Source organism: Pempheris klunzingeri, chromosome 17, assembly GCF_042242105.1.
Source record: "Pempheris klunzingeri isolate RE-2024b chromosome 17, fPemKlu1.hap1, whole genome shotgun sequence".
NCBI classification, from domain to species: domain Eukaryota; kingdom Metazoa; phylum Chordata; class Actinopteri; order Acropomatiformes; family Pempheridae; genus Pempheris; species Pempheris klunzingeri.
The window spans coordinates 8,476,269-8,502,587 of NC_092028.1; the positions used below are offsets into that span (position 1 = coordinate 8,476,269).

Consider the following 26,319-nt stretch of genomic DNA (forward strand, 5'->3'; position numbering starts at 1 on the left):
CATCAGTCGTGATTTAAATGATAAATACGCTCCTCTTTTCCTGTTTGTCATCTCTCTCCAGGGAGCAGGCAGAGGGTAAGTTCAGTAGGATGGGTCCATATTTGTCACACACTTTGACCAACATCATGATACATGATACTATACTCATTTCTCTGGGTCACCTTTCTCACAGAGGTTGAAGTGGAGCAGGAGGCCGAACCTGAGGAGCAGGAGGCCGAACCTGAGCAGCAGGAGGAGGAAACCGAGCAGGCAGAGGAGGATGGAGGAGGTAAGGTTTGGAAGAATGCAAAGCAGACGTACAGGACAGCTGCCTGTCGTATAGTGAGTCTGGAGATAAAACAGTAAGACAAATGAAAAGGGTTTCTCGTTGTCTGAAGAAGCTCAAAAAGAGCACAGCAATTTGCCCTTCTTCCTCTTCTTCTTCACAACTGTTTGAGTTATGGGTGAAACTGTACTAACTCTGACCTGTCAACTTCCCCAACCACCCCTCTATCCTGCTTTCCTGTTGGCTGACACTGTGCTGGTTCGGGCTGTCAGAACAGCAAGAGTACCAAGGTAGGGTGACAGCACGCCTATCATGAGTCACACTTTTAGACACCATTTATGGTTAGTCCTAAAACTCAATGCAGTGAAAATTGTATCTAGATATGTCTGTAACTTTTATTTGTTAAACAAATGAAGAGAGGAAGTATATTAGCACCTGATTTTGTGTCACCTGGACCTCTACTGAGAATCTAGATATTTTACCTGCATTGTATTTTGATACCAAATCTAAATGGTGAATTAAGACAGTTCTCATGCAGCACTTCTCCACATTTAAGGTTACTTTCATATGGCACACCTTTGCATATCACCATTCACATGCTGTTTGTGCTTTTGTAAGTGTTGTGAACAAGTTTTTTTATTGCCTTCTATTGCAGTTGGTATTTTAAAGGTATAAACAACCAAAACAGAAATCAAATGTGATATTTCTAATATCTTGTCTGCTAACATGTTTTATTCCCAAATCAGTTATTTTAAAGCTGCACCGAATTTTTTTTAAATTAACAATGGATCAAATAACCATGTGTTTTGTGAAAAGGATTGATTTTAAGGTTATAATATGTCAGCTTTGTGTTTTCAACTTGCACCACTGCTGCCAAATAGCCAAAACCATCAGTTCAATTTCAATCTCGCTGTACCCAGTACAATGACAATAAAGGCTTTCTATTCTAATGCAACTATAAATGTGGACCATCAGTGGACCATTAGGATATGGTACTTTTTGGACAGATTTCTTTTTTTTTTTCATGAACAGGATTAAATCACTTCAACAGAGATACAGTATAAGACCTTGCCTCCAGCCTGGAGATAATGCACCAATTTGCGAGATGGTAGAATGTTTCCTGGCTCTGTTTCTATTTACTTTCAATGGAACAAATTTGATCCAGATCTTAAAGATATTGAAAAGTTGCAACTTTAGCTGACGTTTGGATAGACTTGTTCATGTTTAGCACATGAAAAGTGACCAGTCCAAGGTGACAGAAATATCATGTTGGTATGCAGCTTCTGTTTAAGAGCATGTTTTACCTTTAAAATCTGTGCAACCTATATTCATTTCTACAGCAGCAACCACATGTATTCTGACATTCAAATTATACACATGCACATACCAGATGTGAGTTTTAGTTCTACAAGAAGTTCTCTGAGGTTTTAAACCTTGGTGAGCAGGGCCAACATTAAGCCCATGGTCTTGATTGTGATTCTTTGGCCCCATCCATAAAGGTTTAACTCAACCAATGCGATCAGTTCTACCAGAAAAATGTTTACATCAGTAAAACCCAAACCTGCATGAACAAAATGCATATTCATATGCGCATTCTGTAATAATGAATGTTCACAGAACTACATTTCCCCACAGTCACAATGGGTGGTACATGTCAGTGCCAGTGGATGCTGTGGCTCTCATTGCATGATGGGAAATGATAGTTTTAAAGCAATAGTTTAACATTTTTTGAAAAATGCTTACTTACTTTTGCAGAGAGTTAGATGAGAGGATTGACACCATTTACGTGTCTAAATGGTAGAGATTAAGCTACAGCCAGCAGTTGGTTAGCTTAGCACAAAAGCTGGAAAGAGGGGGAAACAGCTAGCTACACCCCAGAGGTTGTGTTATTTAATGAGCTTTAGAATTGCTGGTTAGTGGATTTTGTTACTTTTGGAAAGAGCCAGGCAAGCTTTTACCCCCTATTTATAGTCTTTTTGCTAAGTTAAGCTAACTGGCTACTATGGGCAGCCTCATTAATTGTGCAGATGTAAGATTGGTATCAATCTTCTCAGCTAACTGTCCGGCTCTGTTGAGTGAATAAGCAGATTTTCCAAAATGTCTATTTCTTTAAACTCCCTGCCAATGCAGTATCAGATATTAACTTGGGACTTCTTTTCGATCATTCCACACGTCTTCCCTCCTTATTTCATCTCATCCTCCATGTTTTCCCCCTATCTTTGTTTTGTCACTTTGTTTTTCCTTTCTTTTCACTTTTGGCTGTCAATCATCTGGTCTGTTAATTTCCTCCTTCCTTCCTTTGGTTCTATACATTTTCACGTCTTACTTTATCTCATTCTCCTTTTGACTTTCTTTCCATCCATCTTTCCCATCTTCTTTCCTACATTTTTACGTTTACTGTCTTTCCTTCCTTCCCTCCTCTGCTTTCTCATCCCCTTCTTTCATCCTTGCTCTCTCCTCCTTACCTTATCTGACGCTTGCTTTCCTCATGTGTACTTTTCACACATCATTAATGACTCCTTCATTGCACCATTTTTGTTACCCTCCTTCCAAATCTTTCATTCTGTCTTTACGTGGCTGGTCCATCAGATCAAGACGCCCAGGAGGAAGGTGAGAAAAAGTAGAAGTGTGGTTCCCTAAAAGGATAAAACTCACAATTTTCTCCTCAAGTGCAGCACTACATTGGCTACCTCAAACATTTGACCTCAAATTAATGATCTAACATATTAAAATTTGATCTACTCTTGTAAATCCCACTGGACTCAATTGTTTGAGCAACAGTCTTGGAAAGGTCCCATTTGGGAAACAATACATTGAAAGCTATAATTTATGGAGTATTTTGGAGTCCTAAATAATTAAAAAGCTTTACCTACTAGACTCTAAGCACCCTTACTGTTTTTTTTTAAACAGTGTAGAAGCTCAGCTTAACCCTGAAATGGTTATGTCTTTATGTCTTTTGGTTTCATTTTACTTTTCTTTTCTAAATCCCATGCTTGCTGTGCCTTCAGTCACATCAATAACTTTATTAACAACTTTCAGATTTCAAATCAGTCCTTTCACACACAAGCAGTTTTATTCACTCTTATGATGATTTTTTTTTTCTGCTTTTGTTTCTGTCTTTCATAAACAGAGGAGGAACGCCCTAAACCCAAGTATGTTCTCCCTATTTAACATGTTTGGTTGCAATAGTTTTTCTCTATCCAAAATGTCATATGACCCTAATCTTATTTTCAGCTTTCAATGAACTGCCGTTTTGTCTTTTGTCTTTTCTTTAGGCCTATGGTACCTCAACTTGCCCCTCCAAAGATTCCTGAGGGGGAGAGGGTGGATTTTGATGTAAGTTATGAAAAAAGGAGTAAACCAGATCAGTGTCATTTTCTTTGTTTGACATTGCAAATGCATCATAAATCATCTGGGACCCACAGCCTTTCATGTTGTAGCTTGAAAAAGTCAGTCAACTGTTATCTCAAGATTGGCTTCTGTTCCACTACCTTGTCTGGTTCTGCTCATATCTGGGTGGTAGAACACAAAGTGTTATATTATAACATACAGTTGCAAGAAAAAGTATGTGAACCCTTTGGGATTACTTGGATTTCTGCATAAATTGGTCATAAAATATGTTCTGATCTTCATCTAAGTCACCTGACTAGACAAACACAGTCTGCTTAAACTAAAACCGCACAAAAAATTATAAGTTTTCATGTTTTTATTGAACACAACATGTAAACATTCACAGTGCAGGGTTGAAAAAGTATGTGAACCCCTAGGCTAATGGCTTCTCCAAGAGCTAATTGGAGCCAGGAGTCAGCCAACCTGGAGTCCAATCAATGTGATGAGATTGGATGTGTTGGTTAAAGCTGCCCTGCCCTATAAAAAACACACACCAGTTTTGAGTTTGCTGTTCTCAAGAGGCATTGCCTGATGTGAACCGTGCCTCGCACAAAAGAGCTCTCAGAAGATCTACGATCAAGAATTGTTGACTTGCATGAAGCTGGAAAGGGTTACAAAAGTATCTCTAAAAGCCTTGATGTCCATGTGTCCACAGTAAGACAGACTGTCTACAAATGGAGAAAGTTCAGCACTGTTGCTACTCTCCCTAGGTGTGGTCGTCCTGTAAAGATGACTGTGAGAGCACAGCGCAGAATGCTCAATGAGGTGAAGAATCCTAGAGTGTCAGCTAAAGACTTACAGAAATCTCTGGCACATGCTAACATTATTGTTGACTAATCTACAATAAGTAAAACATTAAACAAGAATGGATTTCATGGGAGGACACCACGGAGGAAGCCATTGCTGTCCAAAAAAAACATTGCTGCACGTTTGAAGTGAAACCAAAATTGAGTTGTTTGGAAGGAACAGATAATGCTATGTGTGGAGAAAAAAATGCACAGCACACCAACATCAAAACCTCATCCCAACTGTGAAATATGGTGGAGGGGGCATCATGGTTTGGGGCTGCTTTGCTGCCTCAGGGCCTGGACGGATTGCTGTCATCGAAGGAAAAATGAATTCCCAAGTTTATCAAGACATTTTGCAGGAAAACTTAAGACCATCTGTCCGCCAACTGAAGCTCAACAGAGGATGGTGATGCAACAGGACAACGACCCAAAGCATAGAAGTAAATCAACAACAGAATGGCTTCAACAGAAGAAAATACGCCTTCTGGAGTGGCCCAGTCAGAGTCCTGACCTCAACCCGATTGAGATGCTGTGGCATGACCTCAAGAGAGCGATTCATACCAGACATCCCAAGAATATTGCTGAACTGAAACAGTTTTGTACAGAGGAATGGTCCAAAATTCCTCCTGACCGTTGTGCAGGTCTGATCTGCAACTACAGGAAACGTTTGGTTGAGGTTATTGCTGCCAAAGGAGGGTCGACCAGTTATTAAATCCAAAGGTTCACATACTTTTTCCACCCTGCACTGTGAATGTTTACATGTTGTGTTCAATAAAAACATGAAAACGTATAATTCTTTGTGCGGTATTAATTTAAGCAGACTGTGTTTGTCTAGTGATGTGACTTAGATGAAGATCAGAACATATTTTATGACCAATTTATGCAGAAAGGGTTCTTGCAACTGTATGTTCCTGTTCTAAGGTCAAACACGGGGTTCTACAGGGATTGCTTCTTGGACCACTTTTGATTAACCAACTGCCTCTAGAACAAACCAGAAACGTGCATTCACCAGAGTGCAAAGCCAGGTGATCTCAGCTATGCCTAACCGCAACTGTGGAGGGCACTGCTACAGAAAACACTATGGCGGAACAGATTTCAACACATTACCTGTTAACGTAAGTGGCGGGCCGTTCATTTTACACCTGGGCCTTCAGTGGCATCCTACTTGAATCAAACCACCTCTTAATACCATCATCATGACGCCACGGCTATAGAAACCATCAATACAGAAAGCCAGTATAACAGGACGTTGCATCGCAGACGGTATCTCATGCTGGAGAATGAATGTCATCACTAAAGCAAAAAACCCAATTAAAAGAATTCAACACTGCAGCCACAGCTGCGCTGCTGTGCACCACTCTAACCACCGACTCTGCTCCAAACACAGAGTCGTTCAGTTCAGTTCAATACCAGGCATTCCCAGCAATACAATTTGCTCCTCTGAGACTGTAAGCCAAAGGTATCGCTCGAAGTTGCTGACCTGAAAGTGGCGGACAAACCCTTTTCCCGGCTGGGACAGGCTCGCTAGCTTCGGGATGGGCCAGCATTTCCTCAAAATGTCCAGCTTTTCTTGGAAAGTCTGTCTTGAAAATGGATTTCTAAGTAGATCTGCGACCAAATGAACATCTTCTCCTCCGTCAGCCATTGTGGGTTAAAAAAAACTGCTATTAATACTTATGATTATGATAAAGTTTTAGCTTGTGCAGGTCGCTACAGATAAGAATCGCTAGCTTTGGCTAAGCTCTCTGACCAGCCAATCAGAGGACATGAAAATACTAACGTCATCGTACGCCTGCTAGAAGGCCCTGGGGTCACCAACTCGAAATCTGATTGGTTAAAGCAACAGTTTCATTGCGATGTATTTTAAGCTATGGGCGCCTGCACTTTTGATTCTGAAGGCCTCAGGGCAGATTTCTTTGACCCTGGCAACACATGATGGCTGAAATATGATTGGATAAAAGCTCTAATATAGACATACACTGCTGGAAGCACCCCAGCCCAGAGACACAGAGACACGCTATGAAATGAAGAGCATAGACTATTAGGAATAATCTAAAAAGATTAATGGGAAAATATTAAAACGTAGATCAGTGATTCTGAGTTTAGGCCAGCAGAGAAGGCCTTGCTGGCCCTGACGGCCCACCACTGCCTGTTAACACCAGCTCCTTTACAGTCATGATGGTAGCTAAGATTAACAGAAAGATGGATTTATTCATATCGTATCATGTGTAACTTTAGTGGACCATAACACATCTGGTATGGAGTTGATCTGCATATACACCGGTTCAAAATGAGGCCAAACTTTTCTATGTTGCCAAAATGTGGCTTATAACAGACTGGGTAAGGCTTGTTTTTAGCCTAGCCGATTGCCTGAATGCCTTTTGCTGTGTGATTACAAACTGAAGCAGTTGTTGATGACTTGTGGCCCCTACCAAAGGAGTGACGAGTCAGCAATCAATGACAGTATAAAACTGTCAATTAAGTAGTTTTTTAAATATTGTGAATCACTGCAACCACTAGAGATTATTCAGAATACAGGCAAAAATGTGCACAATATAAGGCTCATCGGTGCAGTAGTATGCAAGATCAGCCTCGGACAGACAGATGAAAACACACTAACACAAACACATGGTCCAAAAGCAAAACCTAAACTATTATTGCTATGACGACAACACACAAATTATATATTCCTGTCACAGCCAATCACCAGTACCCGACGGAAAATAAACAGCTTCTTGTCAGAAGTTCATAGTTGCATTTGAATACGCAGAGGACTGAAATGCTGCTTGTTTGTCCAGCCAGGAGTAGTTTTCCTAGAGGTTTCCATTTCCATTTTGTTTGTCAAGAATAGGGAGTAGTTTTTGATACCTCTTTTGAGGCACATCTTTTTTCTTCATTTGGTCCAACAAGCAGCTGCCAGAGACCATAAAAGATCAAAGAAGTTTGATCATAGATGATTTTAGCTGTTTTTAAAACCCCTCCTTCACAGTGTTATGCTCACTTGATGCTGGTTACTTAACTGCTCCTAAGTTTAATGATAATTTCAAGGGTGCAAACCTTAGCATCCCTATAAAAAAGAAGCAGGTTTAACGACATGCATCATTATTGCTAGTATCATGTATATCCAAGAAGAAATTAATCAGAGCAGCTGCATATGGATTTCAGTCGATCTCATCCTAATATTTTCGACTGTGCTTGTTCCGTAACTCTTTAAGTTCGACATAATGAAGGTCTGAATACTTGTTCCACCAGGACATCCACAGAAAGCGCATGGAGAAAGACTTACTGGAGCTGCATACTCTGATTGACGTCCACTTTGAGCAGAGGAAGAAGGATGAGGAAGAACTTATTGGCCTCAAAGAGCGAATCGTAAGTTCACGAAAATCCTAACAACTTTTTAGCAAGATCAGCAAGTGTGGAAACATGAAACCAAACACCTGATACAATGGAAACACAAATTGCCCAGCAATAGGAGAACATGGGTTTACTGCAGTTTTAAGTTCTGAATGTATCTTTATACCAATATTAGGAAGTTACTAAGTACATTTCATCAACTACAATATACAGTATAAGTACTTGAGTATTTCTATTTTATGTTTCTTTGTGCTTCTACTTCACAATTATTTTACTTCTTAACTCCTTACTCCACTAACTTTAACCGACATCTGTGGTAATTACTTACTGTATATCACAGAGGAAGTCATTATGTACAAAACCTATGATGACAATCATAATGCATCGATGAGAATCAAATGACTTGTAATCCTTACAAACGTTGTATATAATTGGGGTCAATTCCCACTTATCCAGTGTCTATGAGTCTATGAGGTGTTTATTGCAGTCTCCCTTTCAGTCTTTTCTTTGCCCTTAAATTATAGAAAAGCCATCCTAAAAAAACAGGCCTGACTGTTCCGGTCAAATATGACACCAAAGATCCCTAGAGTATGGTTTGACAAAGGTGGCATGTGGGCTAATACACTGAAACATGGAATCTGTAATATTTTCAGGGTTTTACTTAAAAATAAAGCTAGGTGTTATCTGTGAAGCAGTTTTAGAATATACAACCAAAGCAACTGAATATTTGGCCGAATGGAAACATATAAACAGAGAAAAGAATAGGACCAAGGTCTGACCCCTGGGGCATCCCATACAGTAGCGGAGTGGATGACACATAGTAACCCATAGAGAGCACAAAGCTTCTATTTGACAAATATGACACAAAACACTCCAGAGCTTTCCCTGAGATACCAACACTTGCATGAAAGTGATTAATGAGAATGGTGTCATTGTTGGTATTGACGGTGCTTACAGTGCTTTACATAGTGCTTACGTTGTGTAAAACTAGCATGCTGGGTCATGTTCTTAAGGATCTGAATACTTCTTCCACTACTGACACACGGTGTGAATGTGAGGGAGGATGTAAGGATCTAAGGAATAAAACATATCACGAGCGAGAGAGAGAGAGAGAGATACTAAAGTCTCCTCTCTAATTTGATTTCACTATTTTTCAGACAAATGCTGCTTGATGTTTGATTGCATTAAAACTTGTTACGGCTTCTTTGCTTTCCATCAGGAGGGTCGTCGGTCAGAGAGAGCTGAGATCCAGAGGGTTAGAGCAGAGAAGGAGAAGGACAGGCAGAACAGGATTGCGGTAACACACACTCATACTCACACATGAATGTACAAATTAATTACGCAATCTCCATAGTATTACTTTACTCTATTTTGTAACAGGCTTTGTAAGTCATATCTCAAGGACTGGCCTAGTATGTTGCAAAAATGATAAAAAGTACTGTGTCTATGTTTTCATCAGGAGGAACGTCACAGAAAAGAGGAAGAGGAAGCCAAGAAGAAAGCTGATGATGATGCCAAGAAGAAAAAAGTGCTGTCTGGCATGGGTGCCAACTTTGGAGGCTTTCTGGCCAAGGTCAGACAACTACTGTTACTCTGTGTAGAGAGTATGGTAACAGTGATGAGGAGGAGATGATGATACAGAGGATGACTGTGGACTGTTTACGTTCTGTCCCAGGCTGAGTTGAGGAAGGGCAAGCGTCTGACAGGAAGAGAGATCAAAAGGAAGACCCTGCTTGAAAGACGGCAGCCGCTGAGCACTGACAATTTGAGGGAGGACGCGCTCAAGTAAGTCTTCTACAAATGGCCCTTTGCTAATTCCCCTCCCTGAAACCATTACCAGGCACAAGAGGTCTGTCAAGCTTTCAGAAGTCTTGCTGAGATCACACTTTGTTTTAGTGCTGAAAACTTCCAGAACAAGGGAAAAATAGCGAAATGGTGAGATCCTTAAAGTTTATAGGAATGTGTTTTTAGCTTAGCCAAAGTCAAAAAAATGCAAAAGCAGAGATGGCAGGCTTGGATTAAACAGTGTGGAAAACCTCAGTTACAGCCGAATCCTATGAAAATGAAGTAAAATATCTTTGTTTGTTTTAAGGTAAGACGCTAACTAGTACAAAACTACCAACATTTCTGCCAAACTACAAAATTATCATCATCGGCCATCATTATCATTGTAATTACATGGAGCCAGTTCAAAAGGCCAAACACAGTAAAAATATTTTGTCTTTGCGTTTCCCAGGCAACGAGCCCAGGAGATGTGGAACTGTATCTACGAGCTGGAGTCTGAGAAGTTCGACTACATGGAGCGCATGAAGCACCAGAAATATGAGGTGCCGCTGTAATTGCAAACAGAAATTCAAAGAGAAATTCAAAAATTGGCAAGACGAGACAAGCTGGAGTCCGTCTGATCAGCGAGAGAGAGTTCACCGACAGAAATCTTGATGATTGATCGATTAGTAATCAAGTATTTTATCAGGCAAAAATGTCAAACTTTTGCTGGATACTTTGAGGATCTTTGGTTTTTGTGAAAACAGAGAAAACAAGCAATTTGAAGATGTCACCTTGGGCTATGGGAACTTTTTCTGATATTCTATTGATTATATACATTTTGAAAAAAGCAAAAGGGAAATGAATCGATCATGAAAATAATCAGTTGCTTCTATGTATCGATCTGTATGTAATGATCTAGTATATACACTGTAGTTACACCCTGTTGGTACATGTTTCATGATTGTTTAATTCTTTTGTTCTTTTGTTTGCCTCCTGCAGATCATCGTGCTGCTGAACAGAATCCAACATGCTCAGAAATTGTGAGTTGTTTCATACTATAATACACATAATATAGAATTTAACTCAAGATTTGCCCTTCGTCTGATTCCACAATCCCTCTTACATCCTTCCTCCTCCCTCCTCCCCTCTCCCCCCTACAGTAAAAAGGGCCATGGCAAAGGGAAGGTTGGCGGTCGCTGGAAGTAAGGATGAAAAAATGGAGAAAAAAAAGGGAAAATCAAAACACACTGATAACAAAAAGGGGGAGGCGGGGCAGGAATGGAGGAAGCCTACGTTTCTTCTATTGGGTCATCTAGTGCCAGATGTGCTCTGTAGGCCTTTCCTGTGTGTGTGTTAAAGATATTGAATGGTTCTTGATAAAAAAAATGTATTGATAATAAAACAAAAAGCACTCTGTTTGGAATTGATTTTGTCACTTTTCCATTTTTATCTGAAGTTGTGGACTTAGAAAACACATCAACTAAATCAAGATCGCTCATTGGTCTGTTTTTAGTCGCTGTTCTCTGGTTTAGATTCGGGAGCTCAAACTGCAGTCAGCTGACAACTGCCTTGAATTTTATGCTGTAGTGACTACGATTCTACAAGACAAGCCAGTGCTCTTGAAGAAAAAGGGTCGACGCCTTCAATCATGTGCTAAAGAGAGAAGTTTCAGGCTGTCACACATTGACAAAAAGTTTGGTTAGATGTCTTGTCGTCTTGTTTGTGTTACATGCCTTTAGTTACATGTCTTAATCATTGTTAATCATTGCCAGCTATCCACATAGCCGGTCCAAACCTTGAACTTTCTTGCTGTGAGACAACCGTGCTGACCTCTGCACCACTGTGTTGCCCTGTTTGCAGGGTAATGGCACATAGAAGTTTCCCACAGTTAGAGATTCTCAGTTACTTATAAAGTTGCTTTAAAGATTTTTCACTCGATGACCTTACTGAGAGGAAACAACCAACATAGTCCCCTTTGGACTGGCTTTGCTTCAGAGAGGTGGGGTGATTTTAAAATTCTACACACTGCTTACTGATTTGAATCCTGTCTGGAGCATGTCTGTGGATGTTGTTTTACCCCTGCTGCAGTAATAATTAGGGCCCGAGCACCAAACGGTGCGAGGACCCTATTGAAATGCAAGGAAATGCATCTGAAATAAATTGCAAGTTTGAGGGCCTAAACATACACAAAGACTCATGAAACTTTGCACACGCATCAGTCGTGGTGAAAAATTACATATTTTATGTGTCTTGTAAATGGGCGAGGCAAAATGGCTCCATAGCGCCCCCTAATTTCAAGCCCCGGAACTGTGTTTTATGTACATGTACAAAATTTGGTGGGTTCATATATCTCTTCAAGATGTACAAAAAAGTCTCTTGGAGCGATGACCTAAACCCAACAGGAAGTTGGGCCATATTGGATTTTCCGTACATTTTTGGCAATTTTCAGGGGTCATAAATGAAAGAACTAGTTGAAGGGGGTTGAGGCGATGCACTTCAAACTTGGTCAGCTGGTAGAAAAGACATTAACGAGCTGGCAAACTTCAGTGTCTCGCCATGAAGCATGAAGTTGTTAATAATTAGACTCTACATGATCCAATCAGCACCAAACTTGACATGTTTGATAAAAGTCCCGCCCTGAAGACGTCTACATGTCAATATCCATTCTCAGTCATAGCGCCACCTGGTGGCGACAGGAACTGCTATGTTTTACGCTATGATGTCTCAAGACCAGCCAGTTAATCAGATCCACTTCAAATTTGGTCAGGAAAGCCTCAAGACGTTGATGTTGGTCCGTAGTGAAAACTGTGAGTTTTCATCAAAAGGCGTTTCCATGGTGACGCGATGGAAAATGTTCCTTCACATGAGCATTAAAAGTGCAGTAACTCCACTCTACAAGGTCCTATCTTCACCACATTTATACTGTTTGATGACTGTCCGGCTCTTAAGACATACACGTGCTAATTTTGAACTAGTCATAGCGCCACCTAGTGGCGGGAGGAAGTGCATGTTTTATTCTCAGACGTCTCTCTCTCAGCAGGTTAACCACAGCCACCTCAAATTTGGTCCAAACATTCCCAAGACGTGGATGATACAAAGTTATGAAGCTCTTGAGGTTTTGTCAAACGCTGTCACCGTGGCAACACCTCGCAGATCCCTTCCCTCCTGTGGGCTCTCCTGTCTCCTGTCATCTTTGACAAACTCTTGCACAACGGCAACCAGGACTACAATCCACAAACTGGCATTTTCACCTGTAGCGTACCAGGGATCTACTATTTTGCTTACCATGCCCACTGCAAAGGAGGTGATGTGTGGGTGGCCCTGATGAAGATTACTGAGCCAGTAATGTACACATGTGATGAGTACAAAAAGGGCTTGCTGGATCACGCTGTACTCCCGTTATGACAAGGAGACTCTGTGCATGTGCAGCTGCCATCTGACCAGGCTGCAGGACTTTATGCTGGTCCATATGTCCACTCCACATGTTCTGGATATTTATTGTAGCCAATCTAAGAAATGTGTACAAGGAAAGGTGATAGTAATGAATGGTAAATGTTACCATATTTATGGTAAAAGCAGTCTCAAAGGTACAATGTAGGTCAAGTGAACGGGTTAAAAATGAGTGGTGGAAGAATAATAGCTTTATATATAGTAGCAACATCATTGAATTATTCTTTCCATTACATACATCACATCTCTATTTACATACATCAGTGGAGTCTCAGAAAGTTGTGTGATAATGTGCAGACTATGAACATTGTATTAATACATGTGGTCATTGGCAGTGATATGTAAGAAGCAAAGATCCTTGTGAGATTTCTGGAGAGCAGAGGTCAAATAATACTACCAGATATCTCAGTTGTCATAATTCTTGTATGTTTACATTGTGCATTTATTCTTATGTCCATCAACATACAATATATCAGTGTTTATGACGTGGCTTGAATGATTCCTGGAACAATGGGGCTTTGTGTAGCAGAATTACATTCGATTTTTGTTCTTTACAGTTGTATACTGTATACTGGGTACATATTGGTTTCATTGTACGATGCATTTACTTCCAGCCGTCCGTACATAATGGGATATGTATTTAGGGCTCATCATACAGTCATTAAGTTATTGTTAGTCTTTTTATGTGATTTTGAAAATGCAGCTGTTTGATACAACACAATCTTAATACAAATTTGTACACATTCATCTGACTGTAAAATAGACAAATCCAATTTCATACCATATCTCAATGGAGAACAGAGAGTTCTCAACAGTTTGACCATTTGATTTGTCTTGTTTTGTTTGTACTAAATATGAATTATTCCAAAGGTTTTGTCAGTATTCTCTCTAATTTATTTGTTTGACTACTGATTACTTGGGATTGTGTTCATTTCTGTGCGTTGACACCAAATGACGGAATTCATTCCAAAATGCAGAACACAACATACACCTTATGTGGCAAAAAATAACACAAATATTCATAGATATGCTTCTACCCATTCATGCCACCATGTGTCTTTCTTTTTTTATTTTGTACTTTGTGGATGTGCAATCGTTTTATTTCCTTTTCCCTGTTTTTCTTTATTTTGGACAATGGTGCACAGCATTAAATGGGAAGCTGCTGTGCCTAAAGTATGTGAATTTTTGTCTTTGTCGCCATGATTGGTCAGATATTGGTTTAACCCTTGTATGGTGTTTGGGTCTGTGGGACCCGTTTTAATTTTTTTATCAAGAGAAAAATGATACGATTAATTATTTTTTCTAACTCAGACTCGTTGGCCTTGGCTCAATTTGATGAGTCTGAGTTTGAAAAAATGATTAATCGTTAAATTTTTCTTTTGATAAAGAACATGAAAGCGGATTAAATCAGGTCCCACAAACCCGAACACCATACAAGGGTTAATAAAGGTCTTGACTTGATTTTCATCACCATCACAATTTCAACTAAATTTATGTGCTGCTTACAACTGACACCAACCCTTTAGAACTTACTTTCACAATCATTTTGATGTTTTGTAGCAAATAGGTGACACAAATGGCATGATTGTACATTTTGTCTACAGTAAATATATCATCTCAAAGGTGTGCAGAGAATGTTTTAAGTTAAGTAATAATTTCACATCAAAAGATTTGTAACCCATGCTTTTTAAATGGTAGTTGCATTTGCAATTTTACATTTTCTTGAGGTGGATGTGAACTGCGTGTGTGTATGTGGGAGACAGGGAGACTGACCAATCAGAGTTTCAGGTGTTGTACTTCCTGTCGGAGGGTCTGACCAATCAGAGTTTGAGATGTCATACTTCCTGGAAGGTATTATTAAAACACTTGCTAAACACGCTAACTTAGCAACGCTAGAAATGGATGAGGTGGATGCACTGCATAGCAGTAACAGTAAGGCTACTGCTGCAGCTGTGAAGCTTGTAATGGTCGTGTTACATGTGTAGCGAGACTGTTCATTCACTTATTTGTGCCTTCTGTGGCTCTGTTAGTTATTCTTACAACAGAGGCTACAATAAGTACGTGCAAGGTCATCTACTTGCAGTATATTTGTCAGAATCTTGAACGTCTCTTTGAGTTCACTCTTGTGTTACAATTGTCTCATTTTCAGATATCAGCTATGGCTTCTCGAGCAGCAGGCACACATGGCAGTGACTTTCAGCACAGAGAGCGGGTTGTCTCACACTATCAGATGAGGTAGGTTACTTTAATAGTTTGACACGGTAACACACATAAGAACCATGGATCCCAACTCTGTCTTAACCCCTATAAAATACCTTGAGATCTAAAAGTGAAATATTTGTCTGTAACTCAGCTTTAATTCTGTAGCTGATTCAAGAGTCAGTTCACACATGAGGGGCCAACTTGGACCCTTTGCCTGTTTTTATTGGATGTATTCCGGTTTGCTGCATTTCATGAAAATATGAGGTAAAATGAGGTTTTACTTAAAAATCTGACATCATTTCAATAATCAGTTTTAGAATTGATATTAAGTAACAGCTGATTCTTTTAAATGAGTAAATTTATAATCAACACATTAATGTGTTCAATCATCCCTTTGTGACTGTACCCGTCTGTCTCATTTGGCACAGCGTCGCCTTAAAGTCTGAAATCCGTAAACTCAACACAGTCCATCTTCTGATCTGGGTGCTGATGGCCGCTCAGGTAATGGCAGACCTTTAAAAGCTGGTTCAGACCAGAAAAACGGTGGAACAGCTGATCTAGCTGTGATGTCTCTCCTTTCTCAGGTGACAGTGAGCCAGCTGAGCCTGGTGTCTCACAGGGTAGTAGCCTCCCCGTACCAGTGGGAGCTCCCCTACCTCCTGAGCATCATTCCCACTGTCTTCTGCTTCTCGGCGTTGCCCTGCAACAACATCAGCTAACTGGTCATTTCCACGATCAGCGCGGAGCTCTTCTGCGTGGCCCCGCTGATCTATGGCTGCATGGAGATGTTCCCTGTGGCTTCTCTGCCGTGTCCGTCGTGTACCTGGTGATCGTGCAGGTGCACGCCTGGCAGATCTACTTCAGCAAGAAGCTGCTGGACCAGTGGTTCACCAGCACGCAGGATAAGAAGAAATGAAGCACGCTGAGCTCTGAGATCTTCTGTGTCAGTTTGTTGGTCCATTTGGATAAAGGATGTTAGAGCTGAGGTGCGTCATTGAACTGATTGAGCCAGTCTAGACCAAGAGACAAGACATGTGGTCGGGCCTCTGCATTTTTTTCTATATTTATATATACGACAGTGATCATCTCATTGTTCGTGTTTTTGGAGAAATTCAGCCTGTGGACTGCTGGACTGGCGTGATTGCTGCCATCACACTGTACGTTAATCCTCCTGGCGTTCATCATCACATTTTTCATCAGTAAACTGTTTGTCTGCCTGTATAGTGTGATTCAGGCACTGACATTGTAAACAGACCAGAGGGAGCTGGAAGACAACTGTAATACATCTGCAAATTCAACAGGATTGTTGGTCAGTCATAATTTATATTTAAATAAGTTTGCTACATCTAGCAAACTATTGCTATTTTGCATTTTAGTGGTTCTAAAGCTCCTAATTCAGTTACCACTTTTCTCACCCGGCTGTGTGAGGTAAAAACACTCCCTGTAAGCAGAGGGAAATGGGAGTCACAGGAGTTAAAATGTCAAAGCTGACTAAGCAGAAATAATCTCTCTGAAAGATGGATGTTGGGTCCAGCTGTTTTGCAAGTGGCCTGTAGTTTGACATACACTTACATTGATCATTTTAAACATTCAGATCAGTTAAGACAAACATGAAGTTCTGTATTTCACTCTGAAAAGACACTTTATTATTAGATTTTTTACAATTTTTTTGTCACCCCCTCATGTACAGTTAACATGTTAAAAGTATCAGCACAGTATGTATTCCACAATAAAAGTTGTGGTTTGCTGTAATCTATATTAATTCCAAATACAAAGTCTAACGTGTTATGTTCCATAACATTTTCATACCCTTCAAACAAACAAGATTGATATTTAAACACAAATACAAAATGTGGAATATTGAAACCTCTTCAAATAATTTCATTATCATCTTAATCTTTTCACGTTAAGATTTACATTGGAAAGCACGATGAGTGTACAAAATACAATTTGAGGCTCAGTATTATACACTGTTGCCCATAAAGTTGGAATAAAATGTTTTTTACCTCTTCTCATGAAATGATTGTGACAATGTGATTTATTCTTGATAAATAAAGTGAATATCTTCTCAACTTTATTGATCAAACTCATATATCATATATACATATCACAGTGAAACTTAAACCACAATTAACCTTTGCAAACTGTGTATTCAGGCTTTAACAAAATTGGGGGTACTGAACAATTATTCCAACTTTATGGGCAACAGTGTATTATAATTATAAGAATTTATGTGTGTGTGGAATAACTTTCTCTTACTTATTTTCACTTTTATCCCCCCAACAGCAACAACAGTAATACAGTAATATCTAGTTACACACTGATGTATCAGTGCTAATAGTATAATAATATCATACATTACATATATGTCACGGGGTCATCTTCCTGCAGAATAAATACTTTTACTTGGATTGTTGAAGTACATTTAGCTGATTCTATTAGCCTACTTCTATATTATCATTATCTGTATTTCTGTATTATGACTATTATTTCTAAAGCAATGCTTCCTTAGATTATAAGAACCTGATTTTAACCAGCTTTCTTCACAACAGCAGGTCATTGGGCCCTCATGTGAAATGCAATGCCGGTTTCATCCACATGGTGGAGCCCTTTCACCAAACTGTCACACCTCCTGTGTCATGGCGCAAACTTTTCTAAATCTTCTCCCGCATCCCTGCAGCTGCGGCGATGGTGACACCAGTGTTTCACCCTCGGCTCTTCTTCCAAGGTTTTAATTCCGCTTTATTCTGTTTTATTCGCCGCCTGCAAGCCCGACACCCCCCATGCCCGTTTTCAGACTCCCCATTTCAAAGCCCAGCAGTCTGCTCCTGCCTTCCCCACGCCTCGCTGCGTCAAAACACCACAATACCGCCGGAAACGAGGAGCTTTGTCTTCAAAGTAAAGGTCTGCTGTGACGCGTTTTTCTTTTTCAGAATGGTACATGTGCTTCCTATTTATTTATTTAATACACTTGCACTGAGAGCATTGTCGCTGCTGTGGCAAACAACTGATATAAACCAGACTAAAAGAACAGAATTATATGAATTACATGGCATAACAAACATAAGTATTAAAAAAAAAAAATCACAGTTCAATTAACAAAAATCAATTACAGAGTATTAGGGGACATGTCAAATACAACACCAGAAGTAGAAACAAATGAAAGAGCACAATGATTGACCCAAATATCATTATATGTTTGAGGACATAAGTCACAGGACAGAAGACAAATCTAAAAAATGCTAGAACATGTCAGCTGTAAAAAGGTTCCTTTCAAGAGCCATTGTATTTACAGACTATATTGCACTTCTTAGTATATATATTTCTACTTTCTGTTCTTATCACAGTACACATCCCTGCTATAATTAATCTACTTACTTTGAAGGTGATAACCGGAAGTGTAGTTTTTATTCTCTTGCTGATCATGCATTTACTTATATTTGATAATGTGGATTAACAATGATAACAGATGTGGTTGAGTAGAAAGTAGACTACTGGTCTCTGAACTGTGGTGCAGAAGTATAAAATGGCAGAAAATGTACATTTCTGAGTTAATGTAATTTACTTTCCGCTACAAGTCTAATTTTATTTACACAACCCGTCACCCCAGATCAGTTTGCCTCAAGGGGCTTTACAGTCTGCAAAGCATAGAAAAGTCTCTTCAACTATGTTATGGCACTAACAAGTGAAAGAATCTAAGAGTAAGGTCATGACCCTTTACTTGACCTTCAAACCAGCTGTGGCAGGATGAGGGTTCCCTATGAATGACAGCTGTGTTGGATTGGTTGCTGTCCAGGGTGCTGAATGGACCCATCACTGTCCAGGGTGCTGAAGCCTGCAGAGCGACTCTCTCCAGTCACCCCTGGTCAGTTGTATCTGTCACCTTTATGTGACAAAAAGTTGTATCAGAAAACAGTAAAAGTTCTTCAATGATTTTTAAAGGAATAGGATTTAAAGTCACTGCGCTCAATGGATTGGCTCTTAAAGATTGACTATTTTGTAGCGGAGGTGGACAGTAAGTAGTTGGCAGTGAGAGATATAGTGGAGATTAACACAGAAGGGGGAGGGGGAGGGGGAGACAGAGAGGGAGTTGCGTGCAACGACTTCTCATCAGTCAGTGGTGGTGGATTTGTCGAGAGCACATTTGCATGCAAAGAATTTCAAATAAAAGCCAAAGAACCGAGAGGGAGTGATACTAAATAGGGTGAGTTATATTCTGTTTTCATAGTTTTTTGTCATTAGTGACAAGAGAAAAGAGAAACACAAGCAAACCATTGTGTTTAATAAGATAGAAACTGCAAATGCTTGGTGCTTTAGTTGAAAATGACTTGATTATGAGACTCCTGTAGCTCCATTAATGACTAATTTCAGCAGCAGTTTATTTCCCTTCCTTTGTCTTTTTACATGTATTCATGTACTAAATCTGTTAAGAAGCAGCTATAGTAACAGGCAGCACAGGGTTAATGTTAATTTATTGGATTTCTTACTTCAGGGTTTCTTTTTTTATCACATTCTCTGTCATTTGACGAATGCACTTCACTGGGAAAGTTCCTCCACAAGAGACACATTTGATTTTATACATAATGGGAGATGTTTTCCAAATCTGGGAAAGATTAGTTTAAGTGGATTATGGGAGGCTAATGCATGTCTATTTGCAGAGTGTGTGTTCACGTGCAATCACCTGCAATGCACCTCCACAACACCAATGTTTACCCTGACTGCCTATATGAAGTTTCTAACATTGTGTCTGGCGTTATAACATTTGCGTCCTGTAGCTTGATGTTGGGAGGACGAGCAGGACGAGCTTGTATCAACACTGGATGATCGTTTGAATGCGCCGCATGGGCTCTGCAATTCAGTTTCTTGGCTCTTGTGGCTTTTTGCACACAGCTGGAGATTTACAACAAACAGTAAAAGGCCGTTAACAAGTGATCTTTTGCCTGATGAGGATTATAAAAGCGTAAAAATATGAATATCAGGCACAGACATGTTTATGGAAACAGAGAACAAATGCCACAGTCAAGGTTTCTGTGGGAAGTGGAATAAACCAGTGCAAGTCAAGTCAACCCTGCCAGTGCAGAATTTTGTTTCTCAGATCATCTGCAAAGAAATGACAGCTTACGGGAAAAGTTTGACATGTTGTAAAACATGTTTATTGTCTTTCTTGCTGAGCGTTAAATGAGAGGATTGATGCATGTCTGTATATGTAGCTGGCCCACCACCGATACTTCCTGGAGTCTTTGCTTTTCCCAAGATGTCTAACTATTTCTTTAACCCACCAGATGGTCAAATTAGCGTTATTTCTGCAAAAACAGTTCAAAATCAATGCTAATGACAATAGAAATAACTAAAATAACTATATTTATACAGTACCTTTCATACACAAATACAACTTTACAAATTAAAAACAAAACAGCAGAAATTCTAAACCACAGTTACAATATTAAAATACACTAAAAAAGAGAAGGAATAAAATTCTTTCTTCATTTCAGTTGGCCATCAAAAATAAACCCTGTTCTTCTATTAGTTCGTGGAATATTGTCTGTCAGGCCCTCTGCAGGCTACGATGTAAATATTAGTGTAGTTTGTGTTCATTATGGTCCCTTTCGCTGCCACACTGCTAAAATACAATGGCTTGGCTTTTAATATTTCAAATGCCCGTGTGCATGCAAACACCTACAGTACTCAGGCACAGTTTCAGAAGCCTAATGGGGCCTCAGGTTTAGTTCATAGCTGTGAGCTTTTAGATAAAATCCCACCACCGGCTGTTCACCTCCAATCTGTCCGCATGCAGATCAGACCGGAGAGCCTTTAACATGCAAAACAATGCAAGATCGGGTTTAGATTTAACCCAGACTACAATGACAATCTGAAATATTGGAAGCAACGAGGCCTCGTATACATTTATGCTTGATTAATTGATTAATGGTTTGGTCCATGAAATATCAGAGCAAAATCACAAATTCCCAGAACCCAGTTTGATGTATTAAGATGTCTTTTTTGTTCTAATAGCAGTCCAAAACCAGACATTCAGATTACCCCCATAGAACACCAAGAAAACTGGAAAATATTGCTATTTGAGGACCTGGACTCAGTGAAATTTTGACGATTAACAGATTATCAAAAATAGTTACCTTTTGCCTCTGTTGATTGATTGGTTAAACTGGTTAAATTGGTTGGGTTGGTTGACTGACTACTCAGCTCTAAACCAAACAGTTAAACACATAGCAAAACTGCCAAATACTGGTTTGTCTGATATTGCACTGACTCTGTCTCTTCTTTCTAGCCTGCCTTATGGTCACAGAAAAGGTTGTTTCCCATTATTTGGCCTCTGGAGACAATGTGCTAAAAGCTAATGCTAGTATGGCAATATGCTCACAAAAAACAATTGGAACATTGTGATTTTTAGCAGTTATAATGTTGACCATCTTCACCATCTTTGGTTAGAGCGGTAGCATGCTAATATTTGCAAAGTGGCATTAAGCACTACGTACTCAAGGCAAAACCTAAGTTAATAATAAAAGTGATTACAGCTCATTCTGTGGAAACCAATCAAATAGTTGTCAAGGTGTGGCATGAAGGCAAGCACCATGGTGGTGCAAGAGGAAAAGTCAGGGAATCACTTTAGTCAGCAGGATTCTCTGGGGACCACAGCTCTCTACAAAAAAAGAGGGCACACCAACAGACCAGCACTGAGAGCCACAGAGCCATGTATGGATAAAAATATTAGTTTCTGCTATTGTTTGAGTCTTTTTTAGCTTTTTTTTTTTTGCTTCCCAAACTATTAACCAGGAGACTCTCTAGACAGCGACATGTATTCTTACACCAACCTGACAACCTGAGCAGGTTTCTGACTCACTGATCTAAGTTTTTGGCAGCTGCCCAGCCTAAATCTGCTGTGACCCAGATAACGACAGCAGTCATCGTCCTGATTTTGGGGTGTTCGGAACTTGAGCTAAAATTTCATTATGCAACACGCAGAATCCTGGCAGAAACAGCAGCATGACACAGGAGCAAACCCACTGTGGGTGCTTTTATCCAAAGTACTTACAGGACCACCAGTAGGCTTAAACTGATATTGGACATTTCAAATCAAAATATTCATTATATATATATACTGTATGTATAAGGTCCCATCCTTTAAAACTATGAATATCTTTGTTATTCTCATTAATTTCATTGTGTTCTATTTTTTAAAGTGTCCACTGCTTCAAAAACCTAATAGGTTGATGTGTTTGGCTTGAGAGTTTTAGTGTCTAAATGAAAAAGTTGTTTTTGCATTCAGACATTCTGGTGGGTACGTTTCAATTGACTTTTAAGTAATCATTGGCCATGAAAATTATCAGATTGAACAATGTTTAATTCTTATGTATGGACATATTAGGCACCGCACAGAATGGGTTTTTTCAGAGACACTGTAAATGCTTTTTAAACAAAAATGTAACGATTGCATGAAGTAATTAACCTCTTAGGATGACTCATGATAAGACTTCATGATATGGTCTTGCATGATAGTATGTAGCATCAAGTGACAAAGTTGGTGACAAATAGTCAAGTTAAAATCCAACTTTTTACTTAACACTTCATCACAGAGGACCAGGTCAGCGTGTTACTGAGCCCTACAATTTAATCTCTGCTTTAGTGATCATATTTTCCTTATTCTGTGTTACAGACATGGTTTTCAAGATGTTTTCTATTCTGAACATGAATTATAAAATTTAAAGCAAAAGTTCCACCTTTGGGGAAATGGTCTTATTTGCTTTCTTGGCGACAGTTAGATACCAGTCAGATACCACCATCTGGTTGGACCTATAGTTAGCAGCTGTTAGGGGGAAACGGGTCGAAACAGCTAGCCTAGCTCTGTCCAAGTGAAACATAGTCTGCCTACCAGCACCTCTAAAGCTCGCTAATTAACATGTTACCCCTTTTTTGTTTAATCTGTTGTTGAGGTGTTCAAAAAAATAACAATTTGTCATTTCTCTTTGGGTCATGGGAACCATTATGGAAACTGTAATTCAGAGCGCATATCCTTGCCCTGTGGTGTTCCACAAGGGTTAATTCTCGGCCCACTTCTGTTAAGCCTGTGCATGCTCCCACTTGGCCACATAAGTCAGAGCACCAGCCTTGTTTGTCATAGTTATGCAGATGACACACAGAACTAATGTCTCAAAAGTTCTTGCAATACATTCATGCTGTTGGTGTCAAGAAGCCACTGAGTCTCACAATTTAGCTACGTAGTGAGCAGATAACGTAACGTCAATGCAGGAAATGTGAGACTGTTGTGGATATCAAGATTTTCCTCAGACCTGAAGTTACTAAGAAACTAACATTAAAAACTAGAAACTAACAACTAATTTGTATTATTGATGGTTTATGCAGTTAAAATGTATTATTTTGGCTTTTTATAGTGTTGTTTTTAACTTCTCTGTTAAATTGTGTTGTTTTAATGTTATACTGTGTTGTCTTTAACTTTAACCATATGTACCTCTAAAGCTAAAACAGATTTGGATACACTTTGACAGAGCCGGGCTAGCTGTTTTTTTCCAGTCCTTGTGCTGAGCTGAACTAGCTGGCACCTTTGTAGTAGCTCCACATTTACAATTTAATATAGGCACAACAGTGGCATCAGTCTTTTCATTTAACTCTACTGTCAGTTAACTAGTTGTCATCTATCCACACACTCACACACATTGAGGTCTCCCCCTCTAGTCCTCTACTTTTGCAACCCAGGGAAATAAAGAGATTAATATAACACAGCTCGCCGCCTACATCAGGTCTCACAAGGAAATGCAATGTGTATGTACATCTGTGTGTGTATGTCTCTATTTCAGCGGTCATAAGGGAGGATAAATAACAGAGAGGGAGACAACAGAGGGGAGGAGTGAGGGAGAGATGATGGCAGGATGGGCGGAGAAAGGGGAGGAGACCCAGAGAGGCAAACTGTCCTTAATTTGTTTAAGCCGAGGGATTTTTGGATTACCTTTGGCAATTAATCTTGTTACATCGCTGCACAGCGACAGAGGGATGTCTACTGTGGGTGGGGCTTATGTGTGTGTGTTTTAATGTCAGTATGTGCATGAGTGCACATACTGAAAGGTTGAGCTCTTTAGTCTTTAAAGACAATAACATGATTTACAGAAACTGATATAGATATATATTTATATCTTATTTCATTGCTGCTATCCAGGGTCACAAGCAGGGATTTGGCAGAGGGTAATCTCATGTTTCTGTGTGCTCTTCATACACCTTTTAGCCCTGGTGCTTTACTGAAGTAAATTCACAGGGTTAGGGAATTCATGATTTTAATAATTGTATAAAGGTAATAATTGTTCTATCTTGTACAGGTGTGAAGATCTTTCATGGAAGACATTTTGACATGTCACAGTAGAAGAAGCTCAAAGTGTAAATAATAAAATCACCAATAGCTGAATTCCATTTAGCTGCTTCAGTTTCAGAGCCCTGGTATTGTTCATGCTTGGCCACTGTCACATTGCCACAGCTTACTGGGACATCTGAATGGTGCAGAAACATTGTTAATGTTGTTAGTAACACCTGTGCTTTTCTTGCTATGACGAGTCAAAATGCTGCCATCTTGGAAATCAAACAGGGAGGAAGGAAAGGTAGAGGAGGAAGAGAGAATGAAGGAAGCAGCAAAGGGAGTAGGGGCAGACGTAGGAAGATGAGGAGGACCAATGAAGAAAGGATGCAAGGGAGGAGATGTAATGTAATTACTGTGTTTATGTAGTAATGAAATATCATAGATTAAGCTTGAAATCAGAGAGCTGGTCAGACTTATGTGTACATATAGGGAAGCATAGATATTTGGAGCTAACGATGCATTATTTCAAGGTGGTTAGCCCTCATGCTAACCCTGGAGTCACCAGACAGAAGCCTAAATTAGATACCTGTGTTGCATCACTATTTGTACCGGAAACAGTATAAGTTATAGCACATATAAAATTAACTGAATTTATTGTTTTAGTGTTAATATTGGATTTTATAGCTTTAGAGCCATTCTGCCAACAATGTCTTGTTGTAGGGATGGTTTAGAAACGAGATGGGGTCATTTTCTGTATCTGTGTCATGGGTTTCGCCACTGCCCTGCCCCCAAGGAGACTAGCAGCAGGTCCTGAGTCATTCCAATGGGAGAAGTGAACGTGCGCACAAAGTCTTTTGTCCCATAGACACTGAAGAAAATATTTTTCCCCAAGTCACATATCTTCCAAACTGTCTTACACTGCATTGGCATTTTTCAGGAGAAAATTAACTTTGGTCGAGACTTTTCCAAGATCAGGCAATGCAGATTTCATTTATGAACTGTCCCTGACGCTATGCTGTTGAAGTATAGCATTATTCCCTAACAGTTTCAACATTAACCAAAAAAAAAAAGAAAAAAATGTTCTCATAGTGTATTTTGAAACTATTTCTAATAAAAAGCTGCAATTCTACACATGCTCAAACAGGTTATTTTCCCATTATTTGATGAAATTGCAATGGAATTGGAATTGCAAGTTGAAGGTGCTTTCACGTTTTCCGACTCAGCTGCTTGTAAATACAGTTTAAACATCATAATGTGAACAGGTGAAGGCAAAATAAAACCTCTCACTCAAAGATTGAGTATAAAATCATGTTTTTAAAATGTTTTTTATGTTTTATTGAAGTACAGATGTTACAGATGAAACAACCCAACAGTATAGAAAACAGTTGAATGCTTATATTCTATAGTATTTTATTGTGCTGTTGCTACTCTTACTGAAGGATGTGAATACTCCCTTCACAACCAGAATGTCGCACCATGATGCTACTTCTCTTTCTGCAAAGCCTCAATAGAATAAAAGCACTCGTTCTTGATGAGGATAGATTGTCTTTGTGAGATGTTTCAAACTAAAAAGTGAATAAATGGTGGAATGAATGCGAGTGAAGCGACTGAGAGAGGATTACAGAGATTACAGGCGAGTGAAAGGTCAAATAGGATAAGTGTTTGAAAGAAGGACACATCTGAAGAGAGCACAAATGTGTTGTTAGCTCCAGGGGGGTTCAGGGTTTTGTGGTGGTTTTACTGACCATTTGTTTTCTGCTGTCCTTTGATTTCACAGAGCAGTG

The 26,319-nt window shown here is 39.5% G+C and overlaps 1 protein-coding gene and 1 pseudogene across 2 annotated transcripts; both read left to right on the top strand.

Annotated features, from left to right (window-relative positions):
• Positions 1–10,987, top strand: tnnt1 (troponin T type 1 (skeletal, slow)). Of its 2 annotated transcripts, XM_070847932.1 has the most exons (13): positions 1–75; positions 173–268; positions 538–555; positions 2,855–2,875; positions 3,396–3,417; positions 3,541–3,601; positions 7,696–7,812; positions 9,017–9,094; positions 9,257–9,370; positions 9,473–9,582; positions 10,034–10,124; positions 10,564–10,604; positions 10,725–10,987. In XM_070847932.1, exons 1-13 carry the CDS (start codon positions 18–20, stop codon positions 10,768–10,770), a joined length of 873 nt encoding a protein of 290 aa, XP_070704033.1. In that variant the 5' UTR covers positions 1–17; the 3' UTR covers positions 10,771–10,987. The 2 variants fall into 2 exon arrangements, with proteins under 2 accessions (XP_070704033.1, XP_070704034.1); XM_070847933.1 differs by lacking the exon at positions 2,855–2,875.
• Positions 10,988–15,172: 4,185 nt separating this feature from the next.
• On the top strand, positions 15,173–16,132 carry LOC139217295 (protein jagunal homolog 1-B-like; annotated as a pseudogene).
• The last annotated feature ends 10,187 nt before the right edge of the window (positions 16,133–26,319 follow it).